Source organism: Leptinotarsa decemlineata, unplaced genomic scaffold (assembly GCF_025532065.1).
Source record: "Leptinotarsa decemlineata unplaced genomic scaffold, Ldec_3_MD MMD2_tig00026307_RagTag_RagTag, whole genome shotgun sequence".
NCBI lineage: Eukaryota > Metazoa > Arthropoda > Insecta > Coleoptera > Chrysomelidae > Leptinotarsa > Leptinotarsa decemlineata.
In genome coordinates, this window is record NW_027412681.1 from 4,175,866 (window position 1) to 4,189,334 (window position 13,469).

The 13,469-nt window shown below is 36.0% G+C and overlaps 2 protein-coding genes across 9 annotated transcripts in view; one reads left to right on the forward strand and one right to left on the reverse strand.

Annotated features, from left to right (window-relative positions):
- Positions 1-13,469, forward strand: part of Ptp36E (Protein tyrosine phosphatase 36E) — a 131,731-nt gene that overhangs the window by 110,354 nt on the left and 7,908 nt on the right. For all 8 annotated transcript variants that reach the window (XM_074181075.1, XM_074181071.1, XM_074181073.1 and 5 more), the window contains 7 exons: positions 3,863-3,997; positions 4,054-4,191; positions 4,245-4,408; positions 5,642-5,777; positions 11,594-11,843; positions 11,968-12,044; positions 12,205-12,336. In XM_074181075.1, the coding sequence (XP_074037176.1) occupies positions 3,863-3,997; positions 4,054-4,191; positions 4,245-4,408; positions 5,642-5,777; positions 11,594-11,843; positions 11,968-12,044; positions 12,205-12,336 (1,032 nt within the window). The remainder of the gene's footprint in view (positions 1-3,862; positions 3,998-4,053; positions 4,192-4,244; positions 4,409-5,641; positions 5,778-11,593; positions 11,844-11,967; positions 12,045-12,204; positions 12,337-13,469) is intronic.
- Positions 313-2,021, reverse strand: LOC141485077 (uncharacterized). Its single transcript, XM_074181076.1, has 3 exons — positions 1,321-2,021; positions 1,040-1,261; positions 313-982 (listed from the first exon to the last, which is right to left on the reverse strand). The coding sequence occupies exons 1-3, from the start codon at positions 1,489-1,491 to the stop codon at positions 335-337; spliced, it is 1,041 nt and encodes a 346-aa protein (XP_074037177.1). The 5' UTR covers positions 1,492-2,021; the 3' UTR covers positions 313-334.

The following is a 13,469-nucleotide window of genomic DNA, read 5'->3' on the forward strand; positions in this document are numbered from 1 at the left end:
CACCGTGGATCTCATCAGCAAGTGGTGCTAGGTTCAACTACAAATGCATTGCCCCACTCATTTGTCCTTAATCAAATCAAATATACTTTATTATCAGAAGGAAAATACATCTTCTATAGAATGAACCCAATTACAGAATAGGGAGAAACAGTGGCATTTACAAATATGTACTTACATAATATAATTTATTTCTGACCGGGATATTATAAGCTTATATCGTCATAGTTACGCTATCAATAAAGACGGTCATAACTCCCTTGGGACATTATAGATTTTATAATTTCCTCTACCTTTCACAAGTAAAAATGAATAGAAATGAAAACTGAACCATATTTTATTTATTCACGTCATTACAAATAATAAATGTACAATTTTGAAATGTTCCCTGAAAATTACTTCCGCCACTGGAAACAATTTCTTCTTTTGTATGGCTGGAGCTTCTGTTCACTACAGTCGAGGTACCTGCCTCTTCTGATGACAAAGTAGACAACATACGCGCCGTTTTATTTCTCAATTCGATGCTATCCTCCAGATACCCCTCCGCCACCGTGGAACTTTTCCAACCTCCGTGTCTTTTTAAGTTAGTCATAGTTGCTCCTGCATTGGCTAGAGCAGTAGCAGAAGTGCGACGAAGGCAATGTCCCGTATAGGAAGATGAGTTTGGCAATCCTAAATACATTGCGATTTTGCTGGGGATTTTCCCAAACATGTTTTTTCCAATTGGCTGAGATGTACATTTATTTTGTCGGAAGCTCAAAAAAAATCGTTCAATACCTTTAGGACGCAAAGACATATAAAGTCCTAATAAAGGCAAAGCGGAGAACTCTTTTTCATCCACAACTGTAAATTTCTTCGATACACCAGTTTTACTTTCCGGTACGTTCACTACCATAACGGAATCCCGGTCCTCTATATCCGATATCTTCATATTCAAAAGTTCCTGACTTCTGCATCCTCCAAAATAACCCATAATCAAAACAACCTATAACAAAAAAAAGGAAATAAATACACACAAAAAGGAAAATAAGAAAAAAATTACCTTATGCAATAAATGAATATCATTAGGAGCGTCCTTTAGGAATCTGATAACATCTTTAGGAGATAAAACAGCAGACTTTTTCGGCTTATAACTCTTACTCTTCCGTTTCAAAAAAGCCTGTAGTTCATTGAACTTGGTGATATCTCGTTTCTCATGTATAGTCACCATCGATTTTAGCATTGACCATTTAGTCCATAAAGAATTCGGACTATACGTTTCTGACTGAAACGAATAAACACAATTACTACCAAATCTACCGAAAAACATAGAAAATTCCTTACCAGTTCTTGAAAATATGCCAGAAATACAGTTTCAGTGACATCTTTTGGCATAACATTTTTCCGTGTCAGCCAGTCCAGATATATCTTGTATTCTTTTTGGTATACGGCTTCACTTTTCGATGGAATTAATGATTCTCTTGCTTGTTCAGCTTTTTTCAAAATATCCTCCATTATATTTGGGGTAGAAAACACGTTTTCACCGCAAACACAGCTTGATAACAAAGTTCTGTTTATAAACAAGTAACATAGCAACAACCTAGCAACAAGAAAACTCTACTTTAATCAACGGTACCTGATTCAAATATACCGGGAAGGTAATGAATTGGTACATTTTTCCGTTTCAAAAATGAACAAAATTTTATTGAAATCGGTCAGAAATAAAATTATCTATGTACCACGGGAATTAATGAGCCTTAATAACCTCAGGCAATTGCTGTCCCTCGGGCCAGAGGCCCTCGGGACGCAAACTTTGCCATCGGTAATTAAGGCCCTCCTAATTCCCTTGATACATAAATAACTATTGTGGGTCTATATAAAAAAAATTAAAAACAGAACTGTCAGTTAGCTAAGAAATGTCTTTTGATTTGTATAATTTGGTAGTTGACACGACTAACAGAATTAGAGGCATCGCACAATGTGTAAATTGGGGATTATTACACTATATTTGTTTGCGGAGTGTTGAGATAAAAGGTGACACTATTCCTAGATGAGTCTAGGAACCCAAAAATTCAACATATGTAACAATTGAGAGCAGATGATGATACTATTTATAGTTTTGAATAAAAAAAGAAATGAATAATATTTACGCCTTGATTCGAAACTACAAAAAGTGTGAGTTTCAAGCAATTCATAATAGAGTATTCCTACAGTAGGATACGTGTCTTCAAGTTTAAAAGACATAGGTATATTTCAGGAAGCGGCTCTATTGGGCTTCTAGTTGATTGATATGAACCTGATAGATAGAATATGCATAGAATATGGGACTCCACACAGCAGATGCATATTCCAGCCTAGTGAAACCAAGTAATTTCAATGTTGAAGCTTTTTCGAAGTCTTTTGTATTTCTAACTAAGAATCCATACATGCGATAAGCAGCTGTCAGAGTAGTGTCAATATGTTTATTGAAAGATAGGAATGAATCAAAAGTAGTTGTGTAATGTCAGATTCGTTTTCAGTGAGTAGGACATTACATTACATTGGGATATGTTGAGAGATAGATTATTTTTCTGACACCATGAAGCAACACGGGCTAAATTCAGGGCGAGACGTTCGCAATAATAAGAACAGAAGGAAATTGACATCAACCTCAGCTCCGATATAATTGATGAACATATCGAACAGTAGGGGTCCTAGGTTTGACCCTTGTGGTACACCAAATGTGGCTACATATTGGACAGACTTGAGGCGACAGACTTGGGTTGGAAATACTGCTTACGGTTGTAGAAATACGATTTGAAGAGAGTAATTAAGTCATTGAATAACCCAAAAGTCGAAAGCTTGTTGAGCAGGATACTATGGTTAAGTCTTTCGAACGCTTTAGAAAAATCAGTGTAGATGACATCAGTCTGAGACTGACAATCAACACCCTCAGCAATACATTGAGTGACTGTTATAAGATTGGTGATGGTTAAACGTCCTTTCATGAAACCGTGTTGATTGGAGCTAATAATGTTGCTAACATGACAGTAGATTGTCTTCCCAACACCTCAAACACTTTACAAAAGTTCCATATGATTGAAATTGGTCTGTAATTTTTATCTCACTTTCATCTTCTTTTTTGAAAATTGGTCACAATTTCAACATTTTCCATATTAATGGTACAGTTGATGTTTTCAGGCATATATTGATCAGAGTTGTTAGTGGTTCAACCAGAGCTGAGGCACAATCTTTTATGATGAATTCTGGAATATGATCAGTTCCCGCATAGTCTAGAAATACAAACAAGAGTACGAGTTGAAATATATGAATATAATAGATCGCATAAAAATATACATATACTAAGCAAGTAAATATCAGTTCGTAAGTGTATTAGCAGAGAAAGGTATCATTAAAATACACCTGAACTGAGTAATAGACCCTATGAACCCCACAAATGGTGTTTCTTTATTGAATTCAACAAAAAATAAAAAATCATTTTGTATAATATTAGACAATGGACGTTCGAATTAATAAAATCCCTCAACACTTTGATGCATCTGAAATGATCAAGAAGGTTTCTCATGGGAATCAAGGTGTCCTGTGATACTTCCCACTCGACTAGTTGGTTTTAAACAGCCACTAACATCCATGGTGGTCAGCAACCTCGCCTTGCCTGGAAATGTAATAAGCAAATTGTATTTCAACAGCTGTTCACAGCACAGTGAGCTTGAAAAGCCTACTGACCGCTTGCATGCGTTTAGCTTTCATCTTGTGTACACGTGTTTCAATCTTCCGAACAGCAAAACCGAAATTCCATCCTTTACTCTTAACAGCTTTGTACACAGTGGTATTGAATTTTCAGATGTCAGCCTCTCATGAATAATATTTTTCGTTATTATTGTAGAGTCTCTTAAAACCAAACGCTTACATAGTCACCCAAGGCCCAACGGAAGAAACTGTTACGGACTTCTGGAGGATGGTTTGGCAGGAGAATGCGAGCTGTATAGTGATGTTGACGAAAACGTTCGATTTCATTAGGGTAAGAGACGAAACGTAGCAGTCGATAAATCACCGTAATATATCACTGACATTCAGGTTATGTGCGTGCAGTATTGGCCCGCATCCAAAGAAATTGAGGAGACCTACGGAGGTATTCACATTCAAATCGTGATGGAGGAGGAATTGGCCAATTTCCACATCAGGACATTTCGGTTATATAAGAAGGACGACAACGTGAGCTGTTCCTGACACAGAGTGTTATTTCTATTGACGCCAGTTGTTTTCAGGGTGTCACCGAAGAGAGGACTATTCTCCAATTTCACTACACTCAGTGGCACAGTCATTCGTGCCCTTTTGCCAACGCTCTGTTGGAATTCAGGAGAAGGGTGAGAGCTGTTGTAGGACACGTCATAAAATCTAATGAAGCTGGACCGATGGTAGTGCACTGCAAGTAAGTTTCATTAGACTTCTTGAAGTAATATATTCCTCTTGCTCACTATTGTCACTTGTCCAAACTAATCCGCGTTCTGTAAACGCGTCACCATTTTTAGTACTTGTTGGTGGAAAAACAAATGTGTTATAGTTCAAGTAAACGATATAGTGCAACCTATCTTCCAACAGTTCCCCTTCAATAATATAGTTAGGGAGCTAATTAATTTTGTTATTTAATAATCATTTCTGATTATATAAGAATCACAATAACTGTATAATATATATAATAAAAATATAACTATATTGTATTTTATATATATATATATATATATATATATATATATATATATATATATATATATATATATATAAAAAGGGAAAATTTGTGGACAGAACACTCAAAAAATGGAGGCAAACCTCGGACACGTGTTTCTGGCTATTGGCCTCTTCAGCGCGGTGCAGCCAATTGCAAAGATGGACAACAACTGGTTACCAATACACATTACATATACACTCAATGACATCTTTATCTCTGTTTATATATATATATATATATATTTTTTTTTTCTGAATGATGCAACTAATTTTCCTTCATTTTCAGTATTTTAATATCAAATTTCACAATAAGGATTTGAAACATTATATCTTCTATTAATTATCTGCGAGCGCTTTCGACAGCTGGTCGTACTGTCATCTTCTAGGCACTAGGATGTATTATTATTATTATTATTATTACTCCTCAAACTGAACTTGTCATCCTGTCGTCTGCCTCTTTATACGGTCCGAACGTCTCAACTCAGGTATTTCAGGTACTTTAGGTAAATTTGCCTGTATTTGTACTGCATCAGATACTCTTCTTTGTGTTAGATCTTCTCTAGGAATGTGTATGGTTTTGTTTAATATATTGAATGTGAGGTCTTGTTGTGTTTTAATTTTCCTTGTTCCTCGATACTTTCTGATCATTCCCATATTAATTTCAATTCAAGAGCCACCGGTAGACAGCTGTTTTAGCCTATTGGCAACGTACAGTTGAGAAAGGCTGTTTTTTGCTTATTTCCCAAGTACAAATTCACTGCCAAATCAAATTTTGAATAAATCTATTATTGAAAAAACTTTATTAGTAATTTTTCAATTAAGATAAGAGTCCTCGATGTCTAGGTGTAAAATGTTTACTAGTACTAAATCACTGATTTTTAATGAATATACTAAATTTCTTGTAACAAATATCAATACAGTTTTATTTGTTTTTCAGTGATGGAGGAGGAAGATCAGGAGTATATCTTTCTGTCGATGCAAACATGGAATTGGCAGAGGAAGAAGACAAATTTGATGTGTTCGGTTACCTGAAGAAACTAAGACAATCCAGGAAAGGTTTAGTAGAAAATGTGGTGAGTAAGCCAGTGACCTGAATAACAAATGAATTTACCACAGCAATATTTCCAGCAAAGTTTATCATCATTTTCCACAAATATTTCCCACCGCCATATAAACATCCTGTTGTCGAAACAGGTCAAGGTCTCTTTCATTCATCCCCAGTTCCAAGAGCGAGATTTCGATTATATGATTGTTCTCGTCTTTTTCCATTCTCCGCGGGTTTGATTATGAGGAGAAATTCCCGGAAGGAAAACGAACGACTTCGAAAAACTTTCCCTTCCAATTTCGTCACGACTAGTTTTGAGGATCTGGAAAGTTGCCGAATTGCTTCTTATCCCGTAACTATGTGATCCCTTAAATTCGTCGGTAGGTTTTATTCCTGAAAAATGTGTTTCGTATAGAAGTGGTTTTGAGGATTCGCTGTGATGGGTCATTTGGAAACTATACAGTGAATTCACAAAAGGAGTGATACTTCACTTAATCTAATCTCATAATCTGATTTGCTATGTTTGATATAACGGCAGGACGCCGGTTCTCAAACGTAGGACAACTCCGAAAGACGGTCTAAGAGCTTTCTGATCAGAGTTACCAACTACTGGCTGAACGAAAACCATCAGATTCCAGTTTGATTTGTCAAGGACCTTTCTCTTCCACCAAAACGGAGATTTGATTCCAGAGAGTAACAAGCTGTTGCTTGAATTCATATCATGAGTACATCTCATTCAACTGATACTTGAGAATAGTGATTTGAATCGCTGAATACAGAGAAAACCTGTACGTCGACTGTTGTATCACGAAGGATTCAGTACAGAAGAGCATAACCTCTTTATGGTCTAAATAGGCTGATAGGCTGTCAAGGATTTGCTCTATCATAATATTTGATCAAACACAGGGCAGGTTACTTTCGAAAGTAGTGTCTTTCGGAGGTGAATCCCTCAGCCCATCTGTTTCTGCATCTCACTAATGCCATTATCCATTGCGCTCAGGAAAACTGTGGCACACCCAGCGACCAGAGGCCTAAGGGTACTCATTTGTTTCATATGCATCTGAAGAAAGAATCGGGATCAGTCCATAGGGGTGGAGGAAGAGTAAAATAATGATAGCTGTGTGGAAATGTGTAATGGTTTATCCCAAACCAGGACAATGCAGGGATTACGGGGGGTATATGCACAAGCGTTCCTGCACCATCTGGATGCCAGAGAGGCTTACACTTACCTCGAGGTGAAACAAGGCGACTCACAAGACATAACCTAAGTGGAGAAATTCCTCAGCCGCAAATATAAGTAAGAAAGCCGACATATCTGGTCATCGGAACTATTACTGAGGAACAAAGTTACTGTTACAAATATAAATACGCTACTCTTCAAGATTAGTAAACCGGGGAGCAGCTATATCAACCCGACATAAATACCCATAGGAGTTTGCACCCCAAATTGCGTACTCCACAGTTTAGCTTCCCCTGACGACATGTCGATGTAGACTTTTGAGTTTACATAACAAAATGGTACTGGATGTAGCCTGTATATAGTCATCAAGACTTCGGAGACCACTCTTTACATGGTCCACGATCATAAGAGAGCAGCAATTAAAAAAAGGCATATCAAGGCTGCAGAGATCACTTCATTATGTTGTTTGTTGCGATAAAAATTGCAAAAATTCAGTGGAAATCTCAAGACTTACCAAAAGCCAAACTGCAGAAGAAATAACTGCTGAACTACTTGGATGACTCCCTGAATTGAACATATCATACAGAAGAATTGAATATGAATTTATTCAAATTTCTATTTTTATTAAGGCAACTGAGAAAATTTGTTCTTTTCGACTTTCTTCTCGCTACCTACTATGCCTTTCTCCAATTACATACTAGCTACGAGACGATTCTTTGGGAAAAATCAATTTCTGCTGGATAGATATCTGTGAGACAAAAAAAGCAATTATAATAGTCTTTCTCAAAGTGGGCGATAAGGCCCCTTGTAGGCGCGGGATGGCAGTAAAGGGCACAGAGAAGATTGGGGGGCGTTGGAGCGGTTTAGGGGGCGATGGCTAATTTGAAAATGTTTTTTTGCTTTTAACACAAACTTTACCGCTCTTTTTATTACTCTTATCGCGCGTTTTCTCGTGTAACGTCATCTAGGGGACTAGACAGTGACTATTTCCTGTCCGATAGTTGTCACACTAAACAATAGAGGGCGGTAAGCTTCAATGCGAAGCGAGAAGTTCCTAGTCTCCATTCTTGAAAGTACTAGGCCCGCCCGCTGCCTCATATAAAAGCGCGCGCGCCATCCAGTCAGTAAAGTCATTCGACGATATTACGAAAACAAGTGAATTCAGTTAGCGACTAGCTAGGTAAAGTGCTATACGTACGGTGGTGAATACTATGAGTGACGTCATTAGCAAGTTTTCAATGCTCGATTCTTTACTTCGGCATTTTTCAAAACAAAATTATGTTAAAATCAAAGAAGAAGAAACGGCAGTATATCGCGGAATATATTAAATATGGATTTATTGAAAATCCCACAAATCCATCTCCGCATATGTGCCTTCTTTGTCAAAAAACATTTTCGAATGAAGCGATGAAACTCTCAAGACTTCTAAGCAAGACGACGACGGACTCCGAGCTTCCTACAATATCTCCTTGCTAATTGCTCAAACAGGTAAACCTCACACTATTGGAGAGGATTCAATTTTACCGGAAGTAATAACTACTGTGCTCCGTAAACCAGCGGCAGATATTATCCAAAAAGAGTCGTTGGGCAATCATCTGAAGACTTCTAAATTCTCAATTCAGTTAGATGGGTCCACTCTACCAACCAATGAAGCATTGTTGTTGTCATACGTGAGGTTTATTAAAAATGAGAAAATTTATTAATAATCACTATATGCCAGAAATTTAGAGACGGATACAAAAAGATAAATCATATATAATACACTGGAAAACGTTTGTGATGAGAAAGAAATTCCACTGAAGAGTATTATATCAGCTGCTATGGATGGCACTCCGGCTATGAGAGGACGTCACAAAGGCTTCATAGCGTACTTAAAAAATAAAATTCCAGATGTGCTCATTCATAGACAACATTTGGTTGCGAAAAATTTTGAGTGAGGGACTCTCTCAATCACTGCAATGTATCATCAAAGCAGTCAATAAAATTCGAAACAGCTCTTCTAATGACAGATTATTTAATCAGCTTTGTGTTGCTAATGATGAAGATTTCAACCGAGTGCTGTTTCACACAGAAGTGCGTTGGTTATCAGGAGGTAAATGTCCGACTCGATTTTACAATCTATTTGACGCTGTAATAGAGTTCTTGGAAAACAAAGACAATAAATTGCACGACAACCTCATCACTTCAAAGAATGATATTGCATCCTTGACAGACCTGTATAAATTTTTCAATAATGTCAGTCTCCAACTTCAAGGTGACGACTTGAATTTGATTAAAACAAAAAATGTCATTACTGCTTTTGTAGCCAAATTGCTCTTATACAAGAATAATATCGGCAGACGTGAGTTTCGCAATTTCCCTAACTTGTCAGCAGTATCCTTCAACAACGACGACTTGCTTGTTTACTGCCAACATTTGGACAACCTACACAGTGATTTCGCAGAACGATTCCATTTTTATTGGAAATACCGGATTGGGTGTTGGATCCTTTTTCAAATATCAACACAGCAGGATCATCCCAGCTGGATGAACTCATAGAACTGATAACGAACGAGGAAATGATAATGTTGGCTACAAAAGCCAATCCCGCAGTTGTACTCTGGATTGTGGTCCATCGTTCAACGATTTTTTATAGCATTTTCATCATCATATTTGTGTGAACGTGGATGCAGTGCTGTGACAACGTTGCTTACTAAAAAGGAAAATCGGTTGCAGATTACCGAACGCGGTGACTCACGGCTGTTTTTGAGTAAATTCAAGCCTGATATTAACAAACTTGTTAAAAATCATCAAATTCATCCTTCATATTAGATTAGTTTTTAAATTCAAATTGAAATGTTTATTTTAATAACATGAATAAAAGTTTTCCTAATATTACAAAATGGTGTTTTACATTACCCTCATCAGAAAGTATTATTTTCACACAACACATAATTTAATTATTGAAATAAAGACTGCGATTGTGATTCTTAAGATGTAGTAAAGTGAAAAAATTTGGGGGCGCTAGAAATAAAATAATTCTCGAAGTGGGCGGTAGACAAAATAAGTTTGAGAAACGTATTCCAAAAACACTTTATTGTGAGATTTTCACTAAATTGTTTTACAAAAACGCAACACGTGTTTCGCCATACAATGGCTTCATCTGGCGTGTCTTTCAACTGAGTTGAAAGACACGCCAGATGAAGCCATTGTATGGCGAAACACGTGTTGCGTTTTTGTAAAACAATTTAGTGAAAATCTCACAATAAAGTGTTTTTGGAATACGTTAGTTATGGATTTTCATCAAGTATCGGCCGATTCCATCATATAAGTTTGAGAACCTCTGAATTAGAACAATGTCTCTAACGTACGCCCAATTCGTACAAAATGTTTTTAATAATTGTGATGAAAATATTGAATTTTATAGCAATAATTATTTAGTCAGGCAAGATAACTTCTCATTTCGATTCTCCACTGAAGAAGCTATTCATGAAATCCTGAATGATATTAAAAGTCAAGCTTCAGGGGTTGATAATATTTCAATCAGAATGTTGAAACTTTGTAGCCCGTTTATAGATAAATATATTACACATATCATTAATTGTTGTTTTGAACGTTCATATTTTCCAGACTTGTGAAAAATTGCCATTGGGAAACCCATTCCCAAGAATAATGATCCAGCTAGTTATTCTGATCTCAGGATTATCAGTATACTTCCAACCATGAGTAAAATTTTTGAAAGAGTTATTTATTTACAAATTAATGATCACCCTTCCCCATTCTCCTCTTTTAATACAAAAACTAATTCTGCGTGAAAATATTCACTCAAGAAACATTAAACATAAAAACAAATGAACTATGCCACAATATTGCACTGCACAGTTTCAGAGATCTTTTTTTTTGGTGCTGTAAAACTTATTAATTCATTGCCCGAGCAATTGAAGAGATTCAATATCAGGAAATTCAAACACAAATATAAAAATTATATCTATGATAGTCAGTAATGTCAACTTTTGCTTTTTAGATAACAGATCAATTAAATTAAATTAGTTATCAACTATCTTCAGAAGGTAATCACAAATTATTATTTTATTTACGGTTCTCATTTCGTGGTACCATCACTGTTAATTGCTTTTATTTTTGTATGTTTGCGTACATTATGGAGTGGTGCTTGTTGGTTGAGTTAGAGTAGCATTGAGCTAGACTTCACCAAGGAGTACCAGAATCTCCTGTAACCTATTTTCATTTTCAAATATATCTTTATATTTTTTTTGTATTATCAATAAAGCCGATTTATTATTATTATTATATCATGATACATGTCGCTCATTGTTCAAGGAACTGGGAATCATGACCCGCATCAATTATTTTCTTTCTTCAATCACTGCTGGAGGTATATAAAATTAAGCACAGTCTTCCCACTTTCATAACTATAATACATGTGGTTCTTATATTATACGACCTGCTAAGTTCAATTAGCAGAAATCTTCTAAGAGCTCTCTAGATATCAATCTATACAATACATTTCCACCATACACACTTTAAAAAATACGTAAAAACTATCTCATTGATAAATGCCTTTACTCCTTCAAAGGAGTTGAGATTGAGGGAGGAGCTGGTGTTGATATCAATGTTCAACATCAAAAATAATTTTGTTGATGTGTGATCACCATCGATTTTCCCAGGAACAATACAAATTCATCTACGACATTCTGGAGGAGCACGTAACCTGTGGAAATTCTTGGTTTCCTGTGAGCGAGCTCTCCCAAAGACTGAAACAGAAATCGACCAAGAACGCTATTACAAAACTGAACGAGTACCAGAGGGAGTACATGCTGGTATGCAAGCAGACCCCCAGGTTCACCATCGGGGACTGCGCTGGGGGACACAGGGGAGACAACAGGAAGAAGAACAGGGACGTCTTGATAGTACCACGTAAGTAGTAGATAATTAGGGAGCAGTCGTTTTCATGGTTGATGATATATTTGATTCGTTTTTCACTGGTAACGTTCTTATTTTCTTTTTTATTAGTTCATTTTATGCCTTTTATTCCTTACAGCTGACAATTTCCGTCCCTACTTGACTTCATTCCAAGGCAATAGTTTCACAGATTACATCAATGCAGTTTTTGTTGATGTAAGTTATCATCAATGTATGTCGACATCACATTTGACCAAGTTATTGCCATTTCATTGAAATCAATGTTTCCCCTCATAATCATTCTTCATCTGAAACCACTAAATTCGTTTCATTGCCTTCTCGATCACAGATTTTTCACGTATCAATTTTTTTTCAGGGCTATACTAAACCTAAGGAATACATTGTTACCGAATGGCCTATTAAGTCAACTTGTGGAGAATTCTGGTCCTTGGTATATGACTATGACTGTTCCGCAGTTGTCATTTTATGTGTACCACCTCACAACTCGGTAAGTATCTAGGAAAATATGCCATTTGATATAAAGCTATCATTTGTGGAGTTCCACAAGGATCTGTTTTGATTCCTGTTTTCTCATCAATGGAAATTAGCGTTGAAAGGAAATACTGAGTTACATATAATGGAGAGGATTTTGACTTTTGGAATACTCACTTTGGGATATCAGATGAAAAAAATTAAATTGTTTTCAGGAACACCATTTAGGGTATTCAAGTTACTTCGATGGAAAGTTTACAAAACTGCAACATGTGTGTCTCTACAACAGCCTTCTCAAGCGTTTTCGTACGGATTGAATTCCACTCAAATTGTACACATCGTGAATAAAAATTTTACCAACTCGTTAATTGAATATGAATTGAATTCAATTCTATTTGGTCATTCAGTAAATTTTCAGAAATCCGAAAACTATTAATTTCTAAGCAGTTCAAAAGATTAACTTTGAAACCTTCCTCTTCCGGATATAATACTTCATAAGCGTCATAGGACATTGACATACTTTGGTGAACCCACCAATAAAAGGCTCTTTTTTGAAAAGGATAAACTTCGGCGTGGCTTACCGGACAAATAATTATTTAATCAAGTTTCGTGTCGGATAGATCAGGAGTATATAAGTTGACTTGAGATTCTTTCACAAAACTCTATGTTGGCCAAACTGGGAGATCCTATTTCCAAAGAATAAAAAAACATATGCTATTTTTTATTGTGAAGAAAAATTTTACAGAGGGGTATGAGTTAGTATCCACAATCGTTTTCAAGTGATGATTCATCACCTGAAGACGATTGTGGATACTAACAATAGAAACGTCGTGAAATAACTTGGCTTGGAATCTCCTGATTTTTATTTTTAATTGTTTTTTGTTTTTTGTTTGATTGTTTTATTTTTCACTCACATTTTATTTCACTATAATTTCATTTCAGGATTTTTTTGCTTTATATAGTTGTTATTTTCAGCTATTGTTTTTAATTCTTCATTTGTATTGGTTCTTTTAGAGATTCCAAATAATTTTATATAATATTAGACAATGGAAGTCCGAACTAATGAAATTCATCATGAAACATTGTCAATCACTTTCAAACAAACGTTGAGGAAAATCTATCTAATGCATCAATACCAAATTCTCTTAG

Bases quoted from the DNA above. Each gene is read 5' to 3' on its own strand.
- LOC141485077 (XM_074181076.1), bottom strand. From the start codon at position 1,491: ATGGAGGATATTTTGAAAAAAGCTGAACAAGCAAGAGAATCATTAATT. The intron at 1,262-1,320 runs GTAAGGAATTTT...TATTCGTTTCAG, and splicing joins TGGCATATTTTCAAGAACTG to TCAGAAACGTATAGTCCGAA. The intron at 983-1,039 runs GTAATTTTTTTC...TTTTTGTTATAG, and splicing joins ATATTCATTTATTGCATAAG to GTTGTTTTGATTATGGGTTA.